Source organism: Canis lupus, chromosome 37 (assembly GCF_011100685.1).
Source record: "Canis lupus familiaris isolate Mischka breed German Shepherd chromosome 37, alternate assembly UU_Cfam_GSD_1.0, whole genome shotgun sequence".
In the NCBI taxonomy this organism is placed as follows: domain Eukaryota; kingdom Metazoa; phylum Chordata; class Mammalia; order Carnivora; family Canidae; genus Canis; species Canis lupus.
Genome location: NC_049258.1, coordinates 11,048,736 through 11,075,101, shown reverse-complemented (window position 1 = coordinate 11,075,101; position 26,366 = coordinate 11,048,736). Strand labels below are relative to the sequence as shown.

At 39.0% G+C, this 26,366-nt stretch overlaps 2 protein-coding genes across 9 annotated transcripts in view; one reads left to right on the top strand and one right to left on the bottom strand.

Annotated features, from left to right (window-relative positions):
* The window catches only part of SUMO1 (small ubiquitin like modifier 1), a 29,152-nt gene extending 13,212 nt beyond the window's left edge, over window positions 1-15,940 (top strand). The window contains exons 2-5 of the mRNA NM_001252263.1: window positions 1,033-1,107; window positions 6,934-7,011; window positions 9,076-9,147; window positions 15,435-15,940. Coding sequence (NP_001239192.1) covers window positions 1,033-1,107; window positions 6,934-7,011; window positions 9,076-9,147; window positions 15,435-15,503 — 294 coding nt within the window. The 3' untranslated portion in view covers window positions 15,504-15,940. The remainder of the gene's footprint in view (window positions 1-1,032; window positions 1,108-6,933; window positions 7,012-9,075; window positions 9,148-15,434) is intronic.
* KIAA2012 (uncharacterized protein KIAA2012 homolog) overlaps window positions 1-26,366 on the bottom strand; it is a 130,067-nt gene that overhangs the window by 4,458 nt on the left and 99,243 nt on the right. For 4 of the 8 annotated variants that reach the window (XM_038585381.1, XM_038585388.1, XM_038585387.1 and 1 more), the window contains 5 exons: window positions 25,964-26,298; window positions 23,340-23,542; window positions 22,346-22,518; window positions 21,321-21,540; window positions 17,666-19,098 (listed from right to left, as the gene is read on the bottom strand). In XM_038585381.1, coding sequence (XP_038441309.1) covers window positions 18,960-19,098; window positions 21,321-21,540; window positions 22,346-22,518; window positions 23,340-23,542; window positions 25,964-26,298 — 1,070 coding nt within the window. In that variant the 3' untranslated portion in view covers window positions 17,666-18,959. Of the gene's footprint in view, window positions 1-306; window positions 494-17,665; window positions 19,099-21,320; window positions 21,541-22,345; window positions 22,519-23,339; window positions 23,543-25,963; window positions 26,299-26,366 lie in introns of those variants that run through there. The other 4 variants (XM_038585386.1, XM_038585382.1, XM_038585383.1 and 1 more) reach the window with 4 other exon arrangements.

Here is a 26,366-nt window from a genome sequence, read left to right as displayed (position 1 = left end):
GGCTTCCCCCGGAGAGCCCACTGTGGGACTCATCCCTGAACTCCAGGATCACGCCCTAAACCGAAAGCAGAGCTCAACTACTGAGCCATCCAGGCGTCTCCCAAGCCTAATCTTTTAAAATTGAATAGACTGCTTCAGATAAAATAAGTAGATGATGTAAAACTGATTTGACTCTAGAGCACATTAGGCCAATATGCTCTTTAATTTTCCTTCCCAAATAGATATTGCTTATGCTAATATAGTTAATACATGTTTTTTTAAAAGATATTATTTATTTATTCATGAGAGACACAGAGAGGCAGAGACGTAGGCAGAGGGAGAAGCAGGCTCCCTGCCGGGAGCCCGATGTGGGATTTGACCGGAGGCTCCAGGATCATGCCCTGAGCCGAAGGCCGCCGCTTAACCGCTTGAGGCACCCAGGCGTCCCAGTTTGTTTCTTGGTACAGTTTTGCAGTTGGAGTTAACTTCTCCTGATAGGCCATGAGAAGAGAATCTGGAATTCAGAATGTTTAAGGATTTATGGAGAATGAGCTTCTTCAAACTAATAGGAGTTGACCTGAGGGTAATGGTTTCTAGGTTGTTCCTCTGCCCAGCAGCATTAGCAACAATTGGTAACTTGTTAGAAATGCAAATTACAGCCCTAGCCCAGACCTATGGGGTAAAAAGCTGGGAGTGGGGGCCCAGCCGGCTGTTAAGTCCTTCTGGTGATTCCTATGTGTGGGGAGGTTTAAGAACCATTACTGTAGGGATATTACAATAAAAGAGATCTTTTTCTTTTTTTCTCTTTCTTTTTTTTTCTCTTTTCTTTTCTTTTCTTTTCTTTTCTTTTTTCTTGATATCTAGTGCGTTGGTGTTTGAAACAGTAATTGACTTAGGATTTTTTTTTTTTTTTTTTGCTTAATAGATGTAGCAGAGAAAACGTTCTTTATATTCTCAAGTGCAGATTTTGTACTGAGAGTGGTGGGTACTCATTAAAAAAAGTAATTAAAATAGCATATAGGAACTTTTATCTGTAAATGTACTTTTTTTCAGGAGGCAAAACCTTCAACTGAGGACTTGGGGGATAAGAAGGAAGGAGAATACATTAAACTCAAAGTCATTGGACAGGTGAGTTTCATTATTTTTCTTGTTTAACTCTCTAAAGTGTAATTTCTGACACAGGAAAAATTATTTAAAAAGCAAATTATTTAATGGCATTTTGGGGGCAGCCCCGGTGGCTCAGGGGTTTAGCGCCGCCTTCGGCCCAGGGCGTGACCCTGGAGACCCCAGATTGAGTCCCACATCGGGCTCCCTGCGTGGAGCCTGCTTCTCCCTCTGTCTGTGTCTCTGCCTCTCTCTCTGTCTCTCATGAATAAATAAATAAAATCTTTTTAAAAAAATGGCATTTTGGGGGCATCTGGGTGGCTCAGTCACTTAAGTGTCTAACTTCAGCTTGGGTCATGATCTTGGGATCCTGGGATCCAGCCAGCGTCAGACTTCCCTTCAGTGGGGAGTCTGCTTGTTCCTCTTCCTCTGCCTCGCACTCCTGCACGCACATGCTCTTTCTCAAATAATTAAAATCTTTAGAATAAAAATGGCATTTTCACTTACTATATATGCACCTGTTGTTGAAGTTAGAAAAAACTGATAGTGTATTATTGATCTGCTAGACATATTTAGATTATCTTAATTTCTCCAAATATAAAAACATTTCTCTTCAGTGGCAAATATAGTAAATGCTATTGAGTGATAAAGCTAAGGCCAACCTTAAAGGGCCTCTCAGCCCTTTTCCTGACCCCTTTCTCTTTCCTGGCATTTCTTTTTCCTTGTACTGTATCTTTATTGACCTTTTTTGAGATGTTAACTGATAATTAAGATTAGTTGAAAATTGTTGGAGAAATGAATCTTCATACAGTAATCCCCATTATCTGTGGGGATATATTCCAAGAACCCACTGGATACTTGCAACCATGGATAGTACTGAACCCTGTATTTACTGGTTTTTTTTCCTGTACATATATACCTCTGTAAAGTTTAATTTGTACATTAGGCTCTGTAAGAGGTTAGCAATAATAGCTAATAATAAAATAGAACAATTATAACTATTGTAATAGAAGTTATGTGAATGTGATCTCTCTCTCAAAATATCTTACTACTGTACTCACCCTCGTGATGATGTGAGATGATAAAATGCATATGTGATGAGATGAAGTGAGGTAAGTGAAGTAGGCATTGTGATGTAGTAGGCTACTACATTTAGATTTTTGTATGTGTATATCCTTTTTCTGTTTATGATTATCTTATTTTGAAAAATTTTAGTATTTCACATACTATAAAAATCACCATTTTATTTATTTATTAAATAATTCATTTATTATTTTAAAATATTTTATTACTTATTTATTTGAGAGAGAAAAAGAGAGAGAGATCCTGGGGTGGGCAGGGAAGGAGTAGAGGAGAGAGACAAACAGACTCTGTATTGAGCCTGATTGGGGCTCAGTCCCAGTACTCCAAGATCATGACCTGAGCTAAAACCAAGAGTTGGGCACTTAACTGACTGACCCATCCAGGTGCCTCGAGTTTATTTATTTTTATTTTTTATTTTTTAAAACTATTTATTTATTTATTTGAGAGAGTGTTCATGTGTGGGAGCAGGTGGAGGGGCAGAGGGAGGAGGAGACAAGTAGACCCCCTGCTGAGCAGGGAGCCCAACACAGGACTCATCCCAGGACCCTGAGACCATGACTTGAGCTGAAATCAAAAGTTGGCCACCCAATTGAGCCACTCAGGTGTCCCCAACATTCATTTATTTTTTAAAGTAATTTCTATACCAATATGGGACTCAAACCTTCAACCTCAAGATTAAGTGTTGCGTGCTCTACTGGCTGAGCCAGCCAGGGACCCCAAAAATCACTATTTAAAGTGTATAATTCAGTGACTTTTGTAATGCTGTGCAGCCATTACCACTATTTAGTTCCAGAACATTTTCATCATCCCAGAAAGACATGCTGTACTCCTTAGCAGTACTTGCTATTCTCCTCTCCTCCACCAACCCCTAGCAACCACTAATCTATTTTTTGTTTGTGGATTTGCCTATTCTGGACATTTCATATAAATGGGATCGTATGATATATGGCCTTTTGTGTCTGGCTTCTTTCATTTAGTGTATTTTCAATTTTTCTCTAAGTTGCAGCATGAACCAGTATTTTATTCCTTTTTATGGTTGAATAATATTTCATTGTATGGATATACCACAGTTTGTTATCCATTTGTCAGTTAGTGAACCTTTGGGTTGTTTCCTCATTTTAGTTATGAGTAACATTGCTCTGAACATTCATGTATAAGTTTTTGTGTGGATTTATGTGTTTGATTCTCTTGGATATATATCTAGGCGTGGAATTATTGGGTCTAATACAGTGGACTTTAACTTTTTGAGGAACTGCCAAACTGTCTTCAGTAGTGGCTTTAAAATTTTACATTCTCAGGGAATCCCTGGGTGGTTCAGCAGTTTAGCGCTTGCCTTTGACCCAGGGCATGATCCTGGAGTCCCGGGATCCAGGAAGCCTGCTTCTCCCTCTGCCTGTGTCTCTGCCTCTCTCTCTCTCTCTCTCTCTCTCTCTCTGTCTATCATGAATAAATTAAAAAAAAAATAAATCTTAAAATTTTACATTCCCAGCAGCAGTGTGTGAAAGTTTAGTTTTTCCATGTTCTGGCTAGTACTTGTTATCTTTTTTTTTCTTTTAAAGATTCTATTTATTTATTTATGAGAGATACAGAGAGACAGGCAGAGATATAGGCAGAGGGAGGAGCAGACTCCTGTGGGGAGCCCGATGCAGGACTTGATTCCAGGACTCTGGTATCAAGACCTGAGCCAAAGGCAGACACTCAACCACTGAGCCACCCAGGTGCCCTCTATCATTTTTTATTATAGTTGCCCTGGTGTGTGTGAACTGGTATCTCATTGTGCTATATATATATGTAATCTCTACACCTAGCATGGGGCTCGAACTCATGACCCTGAGATTAAGAGTCACATGCTCTTCCAACTGAACCAGCCAGGTACCCCTCATTGTGCCTTTGATTTGCATTTCCCTAATGGCTAATAACGTTGAGCATCTTTTCATGTTCTTCCTGGCCATTTGTACTTCTTTGAAGAAATGTCTATTCAGATCTTTTGTCCATTTTTGAATTGGATTATTCTTTTTATTTTTGAGTTATAAGAACTCATTTATTCTGGATATTAGACCCTTATAGATGGTTTGCAAATATTTTCTCCCATCTTTGCGTTGTCTTTTTGCTTTCTTGGGTATCGTATCCTTTGCAGCACAGTTTCTGATTTTGGTGAATTATTCTTTTCTTGCTGTGGCTTTGGAGTCATATGTAAGAAACTGTTGCCTTGGAACACTTGGGTGGCTCACTGGTTAAGTGTCTGCCTTCGGCCAGGGCATGATCCTGGAGTCCTGGGTCGAGTCCCACATCGGCTCCCTGCCCGATGAGCCTCCTTCTCCCTCTGCCTATGTCTCTGCCTTTCTCTGTGTCTCTCATGAATAAATAAATAAAATCTTAAAAAAAAAAAAAAAAGCTGTTACCTCATCCAGGGTCAGAAATATTTCTTCTTACAGATTTTTCTAAAATTTTTTAGGGTTTTAAGTTCTTACACTAAAGTTTTGATGATTTTGAGTACTTTTTGTGTGGGTTTGAGATAGATTCTAACTTTTCTTTTGTATTTGTCCCAGACTTTTGGTTGGAAGTTTGTCCTTTTCTCATTGAGTTGATTGCCATCCTTGTAAAAAGTCAACTGACTGTAGATATATGTGGTTTTATTTTTAGGCTGTCAGTTCTATGCCATTGATATATATGTCCTATGCCATGAATTACCTTTTTAAGAATTACTGATTTGTAGGAATTCTTTGTTCTCTTGATTTTTCTTGTCAATATCTGTTATGAATATTTTCTCTAGTATCCCTTAACTGTGGAGTGACGAGTTATCAATTATCAGTGTCCTTTTTCTGTGGCTTCTAGGCCAAAGTCTTGATTTAGAATACAGATTTCTCGGTGTCAAGGTTAGGGAAAAAAGTCTCAAAAGAGAAAATGGTAAAAAAGAAATTTTTTTTTTTAAATGCTAGGCCTTTAATGCATCTGGAAACAATTTTAGCGTATGGCATGAAGTATGCTATAGAAATATCATCTATTTGTGTGAAATTATCCATAGGAAGATAATTTTTTAAAGAATTTATTTATTTATTTATTTATTTATTTATTTATTTATTTATTTATTTATGAGAGAGACACAGAGAGAAGCAGAGACATTAGAAGAAGGAATATCAGGCTCCATGCAGAGAACCTGATGCCAGACTCCAGGATCATGCCCTGGGCTGAAGGCAGGTGCTCAACCGCTGAGCCCACCCAGGCGTTCCGAGAATTTGTATTTCTTTATAGTCACAAACAAGAATTATAAACATGCAAAAAGAAAAAAAAAAAAAAAGCAAAAAACGGAGCAGCCCCGGTGGTGCAGCGGTTTGGCGCCGCCTGCAGCCTGGGGTGTGATCCTGGAGACCCAGGATCAAGTCCCACATCGGGCTCCCTGCATGGAGCCTGCCTCTCCCTCTCTCTCTGCCTGTGTCTCTGCCTCTCTCTCTGTGTCTATGAATAAATAAATAAAATCTTAAAAAAAAAAAGAAAAAAATACGAATTATAAATGTGCAACCTCCACTAAAATGCATTTGGGAATATGATATGTAATTATAAGGATTGGCTTTGAAATTTTACCAGTTTTGTTTTCTGATGGTTGCTTGATAGTTTGACAGTCTAGGTAGAAGAAAAGAATCTGTGGATCTATAAATCAATTTGACTCACTCAGGTTCTTATTCATTTTACTCATATGATAGAAACAGGACTCTTTAGGATGACTTTCTGACAAAAATGAGTTTCTGGTCTGTTATTTTATGATATATATGTCTCTTTTGTAGGTTTGGCCACCTTTAACAACACTTTAGTTGTGTGAGGGGGGTACTTTTGTTTTTCAGTTGCTTTTGGGTGTTTGTGGTAGTTCAACTTTCTTTATTTTGAAAATAGAATAGATATGCAATTATGAAGGAATGCATTCTTTGACATACATGCTTTTATTTAAACTGCTAATTTTTGGGCAGCCTTGGTGGCGCAGCGGTTTAGCGCCGCCTGCAGCCTGGGGTGTGATCCTGGAGACCTGGGATCGAGTCCCACATCGGGCTCCCTGCATGGAGCCTGCTTCTCCCTCTGCCTGTGTCTCTGCCCCTCTCTCTCTGTCTCTATGAATAAATAAAATCTTAAAAAAAAATAAAAATAAACTGCTAATTTTAACGTCCAAGACAGATTGTTTTATTAAGTTTCTTTTGAAATGGACATGAAGTAACTTTGAGGATGATTAGAGTGTTTTTGTTTTTGTTTAAAGATTTTATTTATTTATTCATGAGACACATAGGGAGAGAGGCAGAGAGAGAAGCAGGCTCCATGCAGGGAGCCTGATGTGGGACTCGATCCCCAGACTCCAGGACCACGCCCTGAGCCAAAGGCAGATGCTCAGCCACTGAGCCATCCAGATGTTCCTGATTAGAGTGTTTTAATAAACTCTGTTAGGAATGTTAAAAAGAATATTTTGGGGATGCCTGGGTGGCTCAGCGGTTGAGCGCCTGCCTTCAGCCCAGGGCATGATCTTGGAGTCTGGGGATTGAGTCCCACATTGGGCTCCGGGTATGGAGCCTGCTTCTCCCTCTGCCTGTGTCTCTGCCTCTCTTTCTCTCTCTGTCTCTCATGAATAAATAAATAAAATCTTAAAGAATATATATATATTTTGGTGGAAGTATAAGTGATAGGGTTTATGTTTCTATTTGTAGTTTATGTGTAATTAAATGATTTGTTTCAAGCAGAGCAAATAGTTTACACAAAGGGATAATTATTTTTCTTTTATCTCCTTAGGATAGCAGTGAGATTCACTTCAAAGTGAAAATGACAACACATCTCAAGAAACTCAAAGAATCATACTGTCAAAGACAGGTTTGTATGTTATGGTATAAATACAATGCTTTATATGTCATTAATTTTTCTTGTAAAGAAAATTGTCAAAAGAAAAATCTTTTATTATTTTCACCATTAGCAGATCAAGGAGAAAACTCCTTATACCTTGTTTAATTGCGTTTTTCCCATTGTGGCCCATTTCAAAATTTGAATTCATAAGGTATGTGGAATTATTTTGAAAAGCAACTCAGAGTTGTAAAGATAGATATATGAATGCTTCTATCTTAATGGCTCACCAGCATATAGAACAGTAAAGGCGATTTTTGGTGATCACTGTGAAATTTCCTTGTTTTTAATCATGCCTGGTTAGCCATATGTTAAACTTAAGTACTAATATTATCTTTGTAAATAGTACTACAGATTACTGCTAATTGCATTCTGTTTTCAACATCAAGGGATTTTCTTTTTTTTTTTTTTTTTAAATCATAAAGGAGGCTTGTTTATACAGATTCTCAAATTCTGGTCTTCGTAAGCTCAATTTATTAGAGCAATAACGAATTCCTTTAATCTACTTAGATTGAAAGTCAGTCTCTACCACTGTCTGACTGTGGGGTCTTAGACAAGTTATATGCCTTGTTTCTCCCTTAGTAGAGTGGGAACATTACCTACATCATGCAGATGACCTACACAAAGCTCTTAACATGAGACTTAAAAATGCTCAATAAATGTTAATCATTATTAATGAAATAGAAAATGTAATTGAAATTAGTATATATAGGAGACAACTAAGATTTTAATAATGGAATCATATTACATGATATTAACTTAGATAATACAGGTTTTTTTTTAGAAGGTTTGCTTTTTTATAGTTTAAATTTGTAACCAGCATAAAATAAAAATCATTTCTGCCAGAAGAGAAGAGATCACTTAGGTGTTAAGTAAAACAAACATTTCTGTCTCTGTTTTTGATGTTAGTTGCTAAACTCAGTAATATTCGATTAATAGGGGTTCAGCTAGTTCACATTTTAATAATATTGCTGGAAGCTAAAATGGAGATGTTCACAGGGAAGTGCACTCTGCACTGAGAGGCATTGTCACTTAATCCTCATAGCACCTAGTCTTTTCACCCCATCTATAGATGATGGAGTTGATTATTGAGGCAAAACAATGCAAAGTAAAGAGTTAAATCACAATGCTAAAGTGAAAACTAAACTTTGATCCAAGATGAAGGTGCTAGGTTTGGGGAGTTAAAAAAAAAATATCAATTTAGAATCATTTCCAACTTTCTCATTTATGCTTCAGAGTATACTTTATAGTCTTTAGAAAAAGTTTTTATGCTTCACAGAGGTTTGATAATCTTTTTATTTACTTATCTACAAGGAATAGGAAATTTCATTTATCTGAAATATGTAAGACTTACCCGATAGAGATTGAAAAGTATATAAATATTTATCGAATCATTTTTACATTTTGATGTTATAGATTGGTTTCTATAGAAACTTCTTTGACCCCAACACAAGATAAGATAAAGTCCATGTCATCACAGGTTCATTGTACCTTACCTGGCTAGCTCCTGTGCTTTACCAAATTTCTGTGATTTAAAACTAATTTTGTTTAAAACTAATTATGCTTGTATGGTTGGAAACTAGTGAGAGTGCTCATCCAATTTCTGATTTTATCTTTAATGTTAGCTTAGAGATTTTAGAGGAATCCGGATAGAATAGTGGTTAAGAGCATAAGCTTAGGAACACATTGGGCCTTAAATTGCTGTCTAGCTTATATGCCCTCTCCATGCCTTAGATTCTTTAGCTGTAAAATGAAGGTAAGGTGATAGTACCTACCATTCCAGGGTTGTTGCGATGAACATTATGATTATATATGTGAAATACTTGGTATAGGGAGGGCCTAGCAAATAAGTGGTGCTCAACAAATGGTAATTATGATGGAATAGATATATCTAGCTTTATGTTCAATGCATTCTATTGAAGCTTTCATACTTGCTTTTTGTGCATCAAAGTTCCTAGTATATGTTTTAAGATTTGTGTGTGTGTGTGTGTGCGCGTATATATGTTTTGATTTTTTGTTCTTTTTTTACTTTTTTAGGGAGTTCCAATGAATTCACTCAGGTTTCTCTTTGAAGGTCAGAGAATTGCTGATAATCACACTCCAAAAGAAGTGAGTCTAATTTCTTCTTTGAAGAAAAATGTTAAATCCTGCATTGAATGATTTGGTTCCCTTGTATTAAGCTACCCTTTTCTTGAACATTATCTGATTTAGGTGGTATATCATTTGTCAGAAAAAGTCTTTTGAGTTGAACTTTCTGTATATTGCCTTAAAAAGTGCCAATAAAAAGAGAGGTGGTGGGGTTTCTGGCTGGCTTAGTGGGTAGAGCATGCAGCTCTTGATCTCAGGGTTGTGTATTTGAGCCCCATTTTGGGTATAGAGATTACTTAAAATCTTAGATGGAAAGTGGGAATTGAGTATTGCAATTGTCTTAAGGCACCATTTTGTTTTAAAGAGGAACAAGTATTCCTCAAATTTGGCAAATTTTTGGTGCACTTTCATGGTGATGGTGACCTTTTATGGTTCAATTTTGACGTTTGACCCATTTTGAGAACTTAATATAGAAGTTTAGTATATATTAATATGTTTGGCTCTGTCACCTTGATTTGTGTTTTTTAATGCTTCCGTGTCTTTAATTGTTTCATTGTATGGACTCTTTGTTTATATATCCCCCCTCCCCTGAGAGGTATCTGAAAGTAATAAAGTGTGGGAGAGAGTATATATGTGTGTGTGCTTTTATATTTATACAGATTTCCCCCTCCAAATACAAGATAACATTTTCGATATTTCTGATAGTGGGAATGATGATGTATTGTTATTCATTTTTTATTTTGAAACATTTCAAACTTAGAGTTGTTATAAGCCTAGTATATAATATTCTCCCATATAACTTTTTCATTAGATTCACCTGTTTTTAATGTTATGATACATTTGCTTTATCACTTTTTCTGTATACACATATTATTAGTGGTAAATCATTTGAGGTTAATTTACAGATATGACCTTTTACCCTTAAATATTTTAGTTACCTCCTAAGAGCCACAGTTAAATTATCAAATATAGGAGACTTGACATTGCTACAGTACTCTTATTGAATATGCAGTCAAATAGACTTTTCTATTTATCCCAGTAAGGTCCCTTTATAGCCTTTTTATTTTTTATTTATTTTTTTATTTTAAAGATTTTATTTATTCATGAGAGACAGAGAAAGAGAGAGAGAGAGGCAGACACAGGCAGAGGGAGTAGCAGGGGAATAGCAGGCTCCATGCAGGGAGCCTGACGTGGGATTCGATTCCAGGTCTCCAGGATCACACCCTGGGCCAAAGGTGGCGCCAAACTGCTGAGCCACCTAGGCTGCTCTCTTTATAGCCTTTTTTAAAAAAAACTTGACCTAGGATCTCATCTAGGATTAGTGTCTTCTAACTAGTTATTATCCTTCTTTGGCTTCCTTTGATCTGGAACAGTTAGTCTTTGTTTTAAATCACACTGACATTTTTTAAAGAGTTCAGGCCATGTTTTAGAATGTCCTTCAGTTTGGGTTTGTCTGATGTTGCCTCATGATTAGATTCAGTTTTGTATTTTTGGTAGTAGCAGTACAGAGTGAAGCTATGTACTTCTAAGTGCATAACATCAGGAAGTACAGGATGTTCATTTGTTTTGTTATGAGTAACATTAACTTTGGTCAACTTTAGTCAAGGTGGCAACTGGCAGATTTATTCATTGTAAAAAGTTATTTTCCTTTTAAATTAATAAGTAATTTCTGGGGAGATACTTTGAAATTGTGATTATTCTTTAAATATTGGCCAGTGGTGGCCCCTTCAAGTTGGTGTCTGTGTTCTTTTTTGATATGTCTCCCTTCTTTTTTCAAGTTTTTATTTTGAAATAATTTCCATCTTACAGGAAACTTGCAAGAATGGTACTAAACATTTTACTCTCTTCTACCTAGATTGGTTTTTAAATTTTTGCTACCTTTAGTTATTTCTTTCTGCTCGTGTATATGTGCATTTATTACCAGAACCACTTGGGAGTAGGTTGCAGACACCACTGTCATTAGTAAATGATACTTGATACTACTTGATAGTGTGTATTTCTTAAGATCAAGTAGATTGTTTTACATAACCATAGTATTCTATCAAATTCAGGACACTTAACACTGTTAGAATACTTTACAACCTAATTTTATCATTTGTCCCAATTACATCTCCTATAACAAATTTTCTCCTCCATCACATGATCCAGTTCAGTATTAAGATTTTTTATTTAGGTTTCTCTTTAATCATCTTTAATTTAGAACAGTTCCTCAGCCTTTCTTTGTCTTTCATAACATTTACATTGTTAAAGGGTACAAACCAGTTATTTTCTAGAAAGTCCCTCAATTTGGTCTGGTCTATTTCCTCATGATTAGATTCAGGTTATGCATTTTGGGCTGGAATACTACATAAATGGTGATGTGTCTGTCTTAGAATGTAATATCTGGAGTATACAAAGTCCCTTATTGATAATGTTTATTTTTATCACTCAATTTAACTTTTTTTTTTTTATTACAGTGTAATTGTTATTTTTCCTGTTGTAATTAGTGGAAACATACTTTGAAACTATGAAACTGGGATCCCTGGGTGGCGCAGCGGTTTGGCGCCTGCCTTTGGCCCAGGGCACGATCCTGGAGACCCGGGATCGATTCCCACATCAGGCTCCCGGTGCATGGAGCCTGCTTCTCTCTCTGCCTGTGTCTCTGCCTCTCTTTCTCTCTCTGTGACTATCATAAATAAAAAAAAAAAAAGAAAAAAAAAGAAAGAAACTATGAAACTACATGAATATCCTCTTTGTCATCAAACTTTTCCCTGATTTAGTATCCACCTACTTTCTTGAGTACTTTTTTTCTTTTCTTTTAAGTAATCTCTACACCCAACATAGAGCTTGAACTCTCAACCCTGAGATGGAGTCTCATGTTCCACTGAGCCAGCCCAGTGCTCCTTGAGTACTTTCTTAATGTTTGGCACAATAAGATGTTTCAAACTCATCTTGTATTTTCCCTGTCCTTTTTTTTTTTTTTTTTTAAAGATTTTATTTGTTTATTCATGATAGACGTAGAGAGAGAGACAGAGACACAGGCAGAGGGAGAAGCAGGCTCCATGCTGGGAGCCTGACGCGGAGCTCGATTCCGGGGCTCCAGGACCACACCCCGGGCCAAAGGCAGGCACTAAACCACTGAGCCACCCAGGGATCCCTGTATTTTTCCTGTCCTTATTTGATATAATCTCCACTTGATTTTAGCCAAAAGGCTGAGAAGTGATAATTTGATAAAATCTCTACAACACAGTAGATATTGACTATATTTAAGTGCCACATTCCTCAATGTCATTAATAGATTATCTTTTCAGAAGCATAATGGGGCAGAGGAAGAGACAGTAGGTATTTAGGGAGTAACGTCCTTCTACTCATTATTCATTCATCTCTACAGAGTTACTTCTTGAAGCTGACTGCTTCATATTTTCCATAACTGGAGGATATGTGGTGCCTCCCCAACTTAAAGGTTTCTTGTAATGTTGCATTTTATTCCTTGCAATCTTTACAGGCTATATATGCAACTAAAATTAAGTTTTGGGGCACGTGGCTGTCTAAATCAGTGGAACATGTGATTCTTGATCTTGGAGTTGTGAGTTCAAGCCCCGCGTTGGGTGTAGATGTTACTTAAGGATAAAATCTTTAAATAAAGTTCTAACAGCATCTTTAATAATTATTTTAATATACAAATATACACCACAATCAAGATATCCATAACACTAGAGGCAGTGTAATCACTTAAAAAGTCCTAAATCCATGTGTGTGTTTTTGTTTTTGTTTTTAGGATGTATTTATTAGAGGGGTGCCTGGATGTCTCAGTGGGTTAAGCATCTGCCTTTGGCTCAGGTCATGATCCCAAGGTCTTGGGATTTTTTATTAAAAAAAATTTTTTTTTTAATTTTTAAAATTTATTTATGATAGAGAGAGAGAGAGAGAGAGGCAGAGACACAGGCAGAGGGAGAAGCAGGCTCCTTGCACCGGGAGCCCGATGTGGGACTCGATCCCGGGTCTCCAGGATCGTGCCCTGGGCCAAAGGCAGGTGCCAAACCACTGCGCCACCCAGGGATCCCAGGTCTTGGGATTAAGCCCCATGTTGTTGGGCTCTGCTCAGCAGGGAGTCTGCTTCTCCCTCTGCCTACCGTTCTGCCTACCTGAATGCCCTCACACTGTCAAATAAATAGAATCTTAAAAAAAAAAAAAAGAAAAGATTTGATAGCATGAGCATGGGGAGGAGGGACAGGAGGAGAGGGAGAAAGAATCTAAGAATCTCAAGTAGATTCCAGCTGAGTGTGGAGCCCAAACATGGGGCTCGATCTCACAATTCTGAGATCATGACCTGAACTGAAACCAAGATTTGGACGCTCAACCGACTGAGCCACCCAGGCACCCCTGTCTGTTTTATTTTTATTTATTTTTTATTTTTTTGTTTTTTTTTGGTGTTTATTTTATTTTTTATTTTTTTTTAAATTTATTTTTTATTGGTGTTCAATTTACTTGTTTTATTTTTAGATTTCTTACTCTTTTCACATTTTGTAATTCACCAAAAATATCACCTATAACTTTTCTCAGTAGAGATTACTGATTTTAGACTTCCTTTTATTTTTCATTTGCTTTTGTGATCCACTGTAATTTAGTGGAAACTATACTAGTTTTTGTTTTCAGTCTGCCTGTTAACAATGCTTCTGAACCCTGACTGCACACCAGAATCAACAAATTGATGTTCCTTTACCCTCACTGAGGGTGATACCTGGATTTCTGTGGGACACCATGCCCCCTTACATACTCTTTTCTTTTTTAAATAAAGAATATTCATAGTTGAAAATAATAAAAAGCAATCTATCAGAGTATATGAAATGGAAAGTAAACATATTCTGATTATCTCTGCATTCCTATTTCTCAGAGGCAGCCATTGTTAATAGTGTCTTTAAGAAAAAATTCTAGAATATTTCAGTGCATATAGGACACATCAAAAAAACAAAACACCAAAACAACCACGCTATTAATTGCCTCTGCTTTGCTTAGCATTCTGTAAAAGGCATTTTGAAGGACCCCCTTTTTTTCTTTAAGGATTGAGAGGGGCTAGGCTGACAAATCTAGCTTGTAAAATTGGAGTTATCAAGTAAGAGTAGATGTCTAGATAACGTTTCTACATTCAGAGTGGTCACTATCAAAATAGTAGTTAACTGCCAGAAGGAATTATAGATGACAAAGCAAACCACTTCAAAATGAATCCCTAGGCAGTATTTTTCTAACTAAAACCACATATATATATATATATATATATATATTTTTTTTTTTTTTTTTAAGATTTTATTTATTCATGAGACACAGAGAGACAGGCAGAGACACAGGCAGAGGGAGAAGCAGGCTCCATACAGGGAGCCCGATGTGGGACTGGATCCCAGGTCTCCAGGATCATGCCCTGGGCTGAAGGTGGCGCTAAACCGCTGAGCCACCAGGGCTGCCCAAAACCACATATATTTTAAAGTGAGATCAAGTTTTTTGAAATAAAGAGATTCTATCAAGTATCTTGATTCTATCAAGTAATTGCATCTAAAAGTAAAATGGTTTTCTGGAAGATACACCATCAAACTATTGTTTAAACTATGAAATACATGTTTCATTAGATTTAAAACTCCTTTGAGGTATTTTTAAAAAACACACTTTAGGGATGCCTGGGTGGCTTCGTGTGTTAAGTGTCCAACTCTTGATTTCAGCTCAGGTCATGATCTCAGGGTTGTGAGATTGAGCCCCATGTCGGGCTCCATGCTGAGCCTGCTTAAAATTCTCTGTCTCCCTCTCCCTCTGCCCCTCTTCCCACCCCCTACCCTGCTCATGTATGCATGGTGCGCTCTAAAAAAAATTAAAAAAAAACAAAACACTTTATATGCTGAATAGACTGGGAGGTGAACTGGCTCAGCAGGGTTAGATGAATGACTTCACAGCCAGAATCAGGAGGAAAGACATACCGCTATGTTCTTTAGATTAAAGGAAACCCAGGGACGCCTCAGTGGCTCAGCGGTTGGGCATTTGCCTTCGGCTCAGGGCGTGATCCTTGATTCCCAGGATTGAGTCCTGCACTGGTCTTCTTGCATGGAGCCTGCTTCTCTTCCCTCTACCTGTGTCTCTGCCTCTCTCTCTGTGTCTCTCATGAATAAATAAATAAATAAAATCTTAAAAAAAAAAAAAAGGAAACCCAGATTCTTAATCTTAGAGCAGGGTAACTATGGATTACTTCTGTATCTTTTTGCATTTTAAAACAATGGCCACATAATTGCAGCCAATGAAAAAATTAGTGCTTTTATATTCTAACATATTTTTTTATCCTCTTACAGCTGGGAATGGAGGAAGAAGATGTGATTGAAGTTTATCAGGAACAAACAGGGGGTCATTCAACGATTTAGATATTCTTTTTATTTTTTTTTTCTTTACCCTCAATCCTTTTTTATTTTTAAAAATAGTTCTTTTGTAATGTGGTGTTCAAAACGGAATTGAAAACTGGCACCCCATCTCTTTAAAACATCTGGTAATTTGAATTCTAGTGCCCATTATTCATTATCACTTGTTTTCATTGTGCTGATTTTTGGTGATCAAACCTCAGCCCCCTTCATATTGCCCTTTCCTTTTTAAAAATTACATGTGTGCACAGAGAGGCCACCTTTTCCAGGACTGTGCATTTTCAGGCTTGTGATAAATAAGATCGACCAATACAAGTGTTCATGATGACTTTCCAATTGGCCCTGAAGTTCTAGCATGTGATTGCTTCACTCCTGGACTATGACTTTCAGTGGGAGATGGAAGTTTTTCAGAGAACTGAACTGTGGAAAAATGACCTTTCCTTAACTTGAAGCTTCTTTTAAAATTTGAGGGTCTGGACCAAAAGAAGAGAAATATCAGGCTGGAGTCGAGAAGACAGAGATGATGAGAGTAAATGACTAACTCCAAAGATGGCTTCACTGAAGAGAAAGCATTTTAAGATAAAAGTCTTGTCAGAAGATCCCAGAAAAGTTCTAATTTTCATTAGCAGTTAATAAAGTTATTCATGCAGAAGTGTATTCAACAGAACACTGCTCTTTTTGATTTTATTTGTACTTTTTGGCCTGGGATATGGGTTTTAAATGGACATTGTCTGTACCAGCTTCATTAAAATAAACAAAATATTTGTAAAAACCATACTAATGTTCATTTTATTTTTAATTGTATAGAAAGAAAAAAGAAAATGCCTAAAAGTTTTCTTGCATAATACTGGAAATTATTGTTTGTACATGGTACAAATAAATTTTTCAGTACTGTACAGTGATGATGATCATGACTTTGAAGCACTGAAAGCTACTGAAGTGCCTTTGAATTAAGGATTTAATTAAGGCCACGCTACCTTCTTAAATACTCAGTGTTCTGTTTTTTTTTTTTTTTTTTAACTTGATGTTCTTGTATGGTGCATATCTATGATATAGTTATCCAGTCATGTTGAATAAATGGGCATGCCAAAAATTAATTGATTCATATTGATAATTCTAAGTTTTTCCTTTAACAGTTTACAGAATGTTTTCTGCTTAGGTTAAGGTTTGGTATACTTTGTTTATATTTGTTTATATTTTCTTTTTATTTCATCTTAAATATTTAAACTTTGTATAAAATTAAAGTACTAAATTAGTTCCTATTAGAGGGCTTAGCTTTTTAACTCTTAACGAATCACAGGATTTAGTATATGTATGCATACACATAATCCTCTTTCGTGTTATTCCAGGTAGAATGTCATCTGAGTACTTTAGAAGAGCAAATAAAACTTATCTCTAATACATTTTATAAACCCTTATAGCTTAAATACCCTACTCAAGTCACCTGTTAAAAATAATTGGCTTGCCTTACAAATTCCTATGTCTGACCCTAACTGAAAAATTATTTGTGTTGTACATGTTTACCTTAGGTAAGTTAGAGCCTTTAGATTGTCACCTGGCATTTATCATATTATATTAAGTAGTGACTAGGAATGGGGCCCTTTTCTGAAAAATCCTCATTGAATTGCGTATTTCTTTCAGGCCTGAGTAACAAACTTGATAGGCTATTTGAGCTATTCAGAATGCAAGAGTATGTAGTTGGTATCTTAATTTTGTTTGTATCTCTGTCTGAAGGTTAGCATTTAGGTGGTAGAGTTTAGCTTTGGGGAAATAAACTTATTTAGTTTATTGGATTCTTCTAAATACGTTGCATTCTGCTATGGTTAACTTACTAAAATGTGCTTATCTGGTGTAGTAGTGCTGGTAAACTAGGACTTTCACAGCAACAATTTTATAGAATATCAGATTTGAAAAGGAACCTTGAATAACATTTAGTGTAGCTGCTCTACCTGGTGCTTGACTGCAACATCCTAAATTTGTAAAAGAAGGGAGAAAATAAAGTCGGTAATGGTAATTTCCCCCACAAGGATGTTTTCCTTGAGTGCTCTTTCTTCTGTTCTTGTATTATTTGAAATGCTCCTTACCTGCTTAAGCATTGTTGAATGACTTGAATGAATGAATGAATGTGCAAGTAGGATGGACAATTCTGAGAAAAAGTTTGCGACATATTTAAAATCACTGACTGATAGTGTTTTGGCCATTTTATTTTCTGTTTTACAAATAAAGCAAATAGCTAAAAGTCATCAAATCTAAGCAAGTCTGATAATAGCAATACAGAATAAAAATTACGCTGGACTTCTGGATTGTAGAAGTACGGTTCCTGTAAAGAGCAAATACTTTACAGCATTGGTGAGAAATTTGAGGGAATCCTCTGCAAATACTCTGTTTTTCAGCTGTAGACAGTGAAGTTTAGAGTAGGGCCAAAGGAAATTTGTAGGAAAATTCAAGTTCAGATACTGCTTGCTTTAACATCCTTTTATATATCTTGCTTGTAAAGATCTCTCATCCCTTTTAATGATCATTCTAGGATAGATACTTATTTAAAGAGATGTTAAAGAAAAATTAAGATTATACCTTAATAGAGTATGATTTTTAAAAACAGGGAAATTGTGGTGTGGGGGGTTGAGCGTCCCACTCTTAGTTTCAGCTTGGGTCGTGATCTCAGTGTTGTGAGATCAAGCTACACGTTGGGCTCTGCACTCAGGGTGGAGTCCACTTGAGATTCTCTCTCTGCTCCTCCCCACAGCTTGTGCTTTCTGTCTAGATAAATGAATAAATCTTTTAAAAAAATGGGGAAGTTATGTGAGTGGTTGGATCTTAAAGGCATAGGAACAAATCCTCAAGATTTGTTAATTATCGAGTCTAGAACAGGACTGTCCAGAGAACTTTCTGTGATGTTGGAAATGTTCTACATCTGTACTGTCCAGTAAGGTAGCCAGTAGCTACATGTGGCTATTGAGCACTTGAAATGTGGTTAATGTAGCTGGAGAACTGAATGCTTAACATATTTAAAGTTATATGTGGCTACTTAATTGGCCAGTGTAGCTCTAGAATCTATATTTTGAGGAAGTGAGAATACCTTGAATAAAATGGCTCATTTTGTTCAAATGAACATTTATCAAGAGATTACCTTGTTTTAAATGGACAAATTTTAGATTCTTAGGATGAAATGTATGTGTTTTTGCCTTATAGAGAATGAAGTTCTTAATAAATGAACTCACTCCTTAGCTTATTCAGAATTATTTGCATTATAGAATTTCCACTAATCTGCAACTCTTTCAGACACACTGTGAAATGAAATACTTCAAGTTAGGTATGCATGGTGGGAAGGGGTAGTGGGAATTGAGGTCCTAGAGTGAAGTTCAGTGTGGGTTGAGGTGAACTCGATGAAATGGAATATCATTTCCATTATTAGAATTTCTGTCACCACCTCCCAACTTACTTTTTAGTTTTCTTCTAGCCTTAAGATCTGGGTATTTGTAGAAACTGGAAGTAAGAGTAGACCCACGATCTGGAAATGTTCCGTGTCCACTGCAGGCCACTGGCTTCCTTATAGAGTTCTTGATGGAAATGAAGTTGTTTCTTCAAAGCATCTTTTTGCCTAAGGAAACAACCCACCCACAATCCCAATATGGTTAAGCATCCTAGAAATTGCCCTTAGAAGCTAGTAGAAGAACTTTGGATTTGAGCAATCATCAGCTAGACTGGGGGCTACTGATCTTGCATTTTAGTGGAAGATCATACTCTATTCATTTAGTGACTTTACACATGAGTTTTAGAGTTTCATGAGCCTTTTACTGGAAAAGTAAAAGGAAAGTTCTTAAACTTGTATTGCTGGAACGGACTCCCTTGTTTCAAACAGGAGGAAACGGGCCAGAGAAATTAAAGTACCTGGGCCAATGTCACGCAAGTGAAGATGAAACAGCCAGCTGGCATCAAATTGTAACCCTTGGTGGAATGAGGCTCGACCCCTCAAACACCCCTTTAGTTACTTGGTTTCCTGGTCTCAGCTACTTGGACTAGCTTTACAAAATTGTTTAGCTTGCTTTTGGTCTTGATGCTTACGAACTCCGTCCTGCTGCTATGATATGTAGAATATATAATTTTGACTTGAATCAAGACTTCTGTAATGATATGTTTTTTAATTCACCTAACAGGTGGGGGGAAAAAGTTGAATAAAGTCCAGGAGTGGAATAACTCAAGATTAGGTAGAAAAGCTTGAAATAAAATTGTTCTGACTGCCTTCTCTTCCTAGTCTCCTAAGGGGTACTTCATTAGCTTAGATTCAACTTAAGTTGTAGAAAATACATTTCAGGGGGTAAAACTGTTTAGTCAAGATTGGACTCACATGGTTTTTTGTGTTGTGCTTCTTTACCCTTCAAATTTGATGGTTCTAAAGAGGGATGTCTGTTGCTTTCACTAAGGAGTGGAAATTCATGAGAAAGCAACTACAGGGAACCTAACTTATAAAGAGTGTGTCGAAACCAAGCTACTCAAGAAATTCATCATCAGGGGATGTGGGTGGCTCAGTCGGTTAAGCATCTGCCTTTGATTCAGGTCATGATCTTAGGGTCCTGAGATCGAACCCTGCATTGGGCTCCCTGCTCATCGAGGAGCCTGCTTCTCCCTCTCCCTCTGCCCTTCCCTGCTGCTCATTCTCTCTCTCAAATAAATAAAAATATTAACAACAACAATAACAACAAAAAGAAACATGCTATCATCAGAAAGATGAAATGATCATTATACTATTGTAAAAGAAAAGAGGGGGAATGCCATTGGCCTTTGTTATATTAGTTATGTACTATTACTTCAATGACCTCATCTGGAAGTATTCTTTGTGCCTTGTTCATTTGGTTCCAGCCATACTTTCTTTTTTTTTTATTATTATTATTTTTTAAAGATTTTATTTATTTATTCATGAGAGACACAGAGAGAGAGAAAGGCAGAGACGCAGGCAGAGGCAGAGCAGGCTCCATGCAGGGAGCCCGACGTGGGACTGGATCCCGGGTCTCCAGGATCACACCCTGAGCTGCAGGCGGCGCTAAACCACTGTGCCACCAGGACTGCCCCTCTGACTTTCTTTTATTCCTCCAACATGCCAGTTTCATTCCTTCCTTTGAACCTTTGCACTCACTGTGTACCTGTTGGAATATTTTTCTCCCAGATGTTTATGTGGCTCTTTGTCATTTAGGTTTCACTTTATATAACAGTTTCTCTGATAAGTTTTGCCCTGGCTGACCAATCTAAACTAAGCCTCCTGCAATCCTATCATATGTTTAAAACTTTTCCTATATAGCATCTATTAGCAGCTGAAAAAAAATACTTGTCTCCCTACCCCCAGCTGTAGAATATAAATGCCAAGGGAGAAGAGACCTCTGTTTTGCTTACTCCTGAATTCCCAGCGTCTAGAAGAGTGTTTGGCACACAACAGGTAACCAAAAAATACTGAGAAAGGCAGTGGTTCAGAATTTGTGTGTGTGTGTGTGTGTGTGTGTGTGTGTGTGTGAGATGTGGTCCTGACACTGCCCACCTCACGATTTAGCCTTGATCAAGATCCTTCTCCCTCTTTGGGACTCGAGTTTCTCACCTGTAAACTAGATGGCTGAGATAGATAACATCTAAACACCCTTCCAGCTTCAATACAAGTTCTATAAGCCATGAAGAAATTCTGACATTGGCAGCAAAAAGAATCTGTTTTTTTAATTCTTCCAAACCATGCTTATGGAAAGTGGGAGACCTTCAGTGTCCAAAGGCAGCACTAGCACTAGGGAATCAAGCCCTTGAAACAATCTCCCTGTGGCAACCGTTGCCCAAATATCCTACCTGGCTTGTTCCTGTGCTTGTTTCATAGCTTCCTCCAGAGCCAGCCTGGCTGCTTCCTCCTCCCTTTGCCTTCTCTCCTCTGCTTCCAGCTGCGCCTTCTCTTCTGCTTCCTGCTTCCTATGCTGGTACTCTAGCCGTTCTTCTTCAGCCATCTCCATCAGGCGTTTCTGTTCTTCTGCTAACTGCATTTCCAATTCCTTCTCCTTCTGCCTCTCAACCTCTATGGAATAGAAAAGGGGGTAGGCTCAGCAGGGGTCTCATTAGTGGAGAAATCTAACTCCCAAGTCTGATTCCCAGGGATTCCCCATGAGATGGTGTGCAGCTTACCTGCCAGGAGGCTGCCAGCTCCTGTGGGGATCATGTTGGGGTCAGTTTAGGAGTCCTTTATCAAGCACCTACTATGTGCAGTGCACTGTGCAATTAGTACAAAACCTTGGCGGAAAGTTTTCCAGGGCCTAGGGTGCTCACGGGTGGTATGCAGATAGTTGGGGAGAGGCGTCAGATCAGGATCTGCAGAAATTTTGTGCTGACTCGGCTGACCTGACCAGCCTAAAGAGTGTCATTTGCTCAAGTCCCTTCCTCTTCCTCAAAAGTGAGGCTGTAGAGATTCTACATCTCAGCACCCGAAAGGGCAGGCTGCCCGAAGCTATCCAGATGGTCGTTTCTGTCTGCTAGGGAAGGAAGCAAGGAGCAGGGCGTTGTCTCCAATGTAGGCAGCTTCCGAGCAGTGCTAACATGGCAATGGGAGGGGCAGGGTCCCAGGTCAGGAGAGGGCTGAATTGGGAGCGGGGCCCAAGAGTCCTTTCCACAAGTGAGTCTGTCTTATTTTGATCTTCTATCTTGACTCACTGTAGTCACTCATATTAATCACTTTGAAAAAAAATAGCTTATACATTTAGAGTGCTTCACACAGTAAGGCCTAGGATAGGAATAACTCTGGGGAGATTCAAATGAACACCCACAGTGGGATAAAAATACTTCTGCCCCAGATAGGAGAGGCAGATTGCTCCAGAACCCCTCCTCACCAGCTCGCTTGGCTTCTTCCTGCTGCTTTTTTCTCTGTAGTTCTTGCAGTTTCCTCCAGAACTCCTCCTGTTGCTGCCAGACTCTCTCCTGGGCCACTTGCAACCGATGTTGCCGCTTCCTCTCCTCCTCCTCCTGCCGCTGCCGTTCTTCTTCCAGTCTCTGCTTCCTCAGGCTAAGAAAACCCACAGGATGGTCAGGGAAATGGCAGAAAACACTGGGACATCCTTGTGAGACTAGCCAACAGGCAGGGCCCCTGGTGGAGACTTTGCAGCCCCTGGTCGATGCTCTGGAGTGACCTGTTCAGAGGACATTTTGGTGTCCAAGGGAAGCCTGAGTAAAGAGCTGAAGCCAGAACACAACTGACCTGTAACTAGAAGCCCCAAGCTTCACCACACAGCTCAGTGCTCTGGCGTCGGGGCATTAAGTTCCCAGAGCTTCGTTTCCCCCTCTTACAAGATGAGTTTTAAAACTCTAGTCTCAACAGGGTTGTTGTAAAGATTAAATTAAACGAGTCAGGGCACCTGGGTGGCTCAGGGCATGACCTGGGGTCCTGAGATCGAGTACCACATCGGGCTCCCTGCAGGGAGCCTGCTTCTCCCTCTGCCTATGTCTCTGCCTCTCACTCAGTGTCTCTCATGAATAAATAAATAAAATCTTTTTAATTAATTAGTTAATTAAATGAGTCAAGGCTTATGAAAGAATTTAGAACAATGTAGAGAGTCATAGGGGCTCAACAAATGTTTGCAGGGCTGCATTACAAGCCCTTCGAAGAAGATCCCATGAGCATGTACCTGGAGTAACCCTCATGGCTAGGACACTACACCTTATCTTTGGTCCAGGTTGTCCCTAGGATAACTGAGGACAGAGAAAAACGAGATGTGCTGTTTTACTCCTGGGCACGAGTCTCAGAACCCACTACGTCCCTAGCGGAGGTCAGCCCCGGCCTTGTGTGGCTGCCTCCTGCGTGGTCGCAGCCTCCGCGGCTCTACGCACCGGTTCTCCTCCGCGCGGGCCCGCTGCTCCAGCTCCAGCTCCTCCTTCATCCTCTCAGCCCTCTCCAGCTGCTCCTGAAGGAGCCGCCTCTGCTCTTCCTGGTCCCTTCGCCTCCTCTCCACTTCCAAGCGTCTCATCTCAGCCCTCTCTGCTCGCAGCCTGTCCCGGGACGCTCCCTCTTGCTCCCTCTCGGCGAGGAGGGCCTGAGGAACCAGAGTGAAAAGCAGAGCCTGTGTCGGGGCGAGCCCTCCTCTGCACAGCCCAGTGGTGCCTCTCAGCAGCAGCAGACCACGGAGTGGTTTCCACACCGACTGCAGCCCCTGGCTTGGGCTCTGGGGTCTGACTGGCCCGCATCCAAGTCTCTTATTTGCTTCAGGATTTGGAGGTCACAACTTAATTTCCCTGATACTGTCTTCCTCTTGGGGCTGTTACCGGGATGAATTGAATAGTGAAAGTGCCAAAATAATGTCTGGCACATTGTATGTCTGGAGTTTTCAGCCCTAGCTGCACTTTACAATCATGTGAGGAGCTTTTAAAAATTACTTGACGGCAAGGCCCCCTACAGACTAATAAAATGAGAATATCTAGATGGGAGGCCTTGGTGGTTTAGAAAGCTTCTCAGGTGATCCTAGTGAAGCCAGGGCTGGGAACCACAGGTTCTAGATAAACGCTATCTTACCAGGGGTGGTCTTAGGTATAAATGCTTTAGATTCACACTCCCATGCAAACCCACTTTTTCTTTTCCTTTCTTTTTTTTTCTTAAAGATATTATTTATTTATTCACAACACACACATACACATACACACACACACACACACACACACAAACACACACGGAGGCGGAAACACAGGCAGAGGGAGAAGCAGGCTCCATGCAGGGAGCCTGATGTGGGACTTGATCCTAGATCTCCAGGATTACACCCTGGGCTGAAGGCAGCGCTAAACCGCTGGGCTACCCAGGCTGCCCACAAACCCACTTTTTCAATGAAAGGTTCTCTCAGTTACTGTGAAGGATGTCTTAGCTTTCTTTTTCTCCCGAACACCCCTTCCACTGTCAGAAATACGCCCATGAGGGGAAATGAATGCAACTCTTCCATGGGTGCTCTGTGTATCCAACTCGGGGTGAAACTTCTTGGCCTTTTTTTTTTTTTTTTTAAGCCTTTGCAGAGCAGCACAGCGCTACGCACTGACAATGCCTCTAAGAAATCTAGTTGTCTAGCAGGCTCAGGAAAGTTTTGCTCATAGGTTAAAATTTTCATCTCTGGTGTAGAGTGGAATTCCAATTCCATAGTATAGGCAGCTGGGAGGACTGGGAACTAAAAAGGAAAAAAAAATATGTCTAAAATCCTTTATGGAAGACTATGGGCTATAAAATAAAGAAAAACACAATAATTTAAAACTGACAAGAGCCCTGATTTTAGAGTCAAAGGACTTGGATGTAAGTCTTGGCCCTACTGCTTGATGGTTGTATAACTTCTGGCAACTGCGATACTTATTTCCACACCTCAGTTTCTAGGTCTGTGAAATGGGATAATCCCATCTGGCTCACAAGTGTGGCTGTAAAGATTAAACGGGATTCAGCAGAGTTGTACCATATGCACATGTAATTTATGTGGGTTTACCCACAGCAGTTTAGCTGTGGGTATAAATGCAGTGTTTTAGAGATACTCCTTTTTCTCTCCTACAACAAAACCTCTAAATGCAGTTCAGCACCTTCATCCCAGTGGAAAAAAAATTTATTTATTTTTATGATTTATTCCAACAACAGAGAAAAAACTGGTTGTGTTGGTCTTACTGAGAGATGTATCTGTTGGTATTTTTTTTCTTTTTTTGATTAATTGCAGGGATTTTCAAGGGCAATTTTCCTTACACTCACTCAGTTTTTCTCTTAAATACCTGACATTAGAATCAAGTCTCCTGGAACAAAATTATACGCCACAGCACCTTGTAAAGACAGGTATGTTTGTACGAGCTGCCTGTGGCTCAGCTGTGTGCCACAGAAAATTAGGAAAGAAGGAATTTCCATAGCTTTTGGGAGGCAATCAAAACATTAGCTCCCAGCCAAGTCAAGGACATGTGCTTGGCTCTGATGGCCAAAATCTACCTTCTCCTATAACTGTGAGGGCTGTGCCAACTTCCTGCTCCTCAAGAGATGAGTATATGCTGTGGCAGTGTGGGAGCCTCCTAGAGTGCATCATTTCAGAGGGGCTTTGCCACCCTGTGTCTTTGATCAGCTCTGGCTTCTTAAAGGGTCAGAGGTATCAAAGTAGAACAAATAAAACCATGATGTAGGGGTGCCTGGGTGGCTCAGTCGGTGAAGCTCTGCCTTCAGCTCAGGTCGTGATCCCAGGGTCCTGGGATCAAGTCCCACATTGAGATCCCTGCTCAGTGGGGAGCCTGCTTCTCCCTCTCCCTCAGCCCCTTTCCCCTGCTCCAATGCCCTCTCTTCCTCTCTCTCTCAAATAAATAAATATTTAAAAAGGAGAAAATATTAAAAAAAAAATAAAACCGTGATGTAGAGCATTGTTTGAGTAACTGCACTATGACTCACAGCAATTTTTCCCATCTCTTATACCAGTAAGAACAGACATCTCTCTGTCTGAGGTGAGAATATTGGACCTTACTTTGGAAGGGTCCTCATAACTTCTTTCTTCTTTAGATTCCATGTTTCCGGTGACAGGTATAGTCTGGGTGGGTGATGATCTTCCATCTATGGACACTTGGCTCTCCTGAGCATCATACTTGTGGGAAAACCAAATGTCCTCCACAACAGAATCTGTAGGAGAGAAACCTCTATCTAAAGTGTCTTCTGTTTCCTTAGGGTTAATGACATCAGGCCCATTCAGCTTTGCTATTTCCAGATTCCTTTTCTTCTGTGTCCTTTTCCTTTTGGGTGTTGGTTTTCTTTCTTTGGGAATTGGCTCTGATTTCTTTTCAGCCTTTGATTCCTTTGACTTTCCTGGAGAAAGCAAAGAAGAACAATTGGGGACAGAGTTGTAGCTAAGTAAATGTGATCTCTGCATCCTT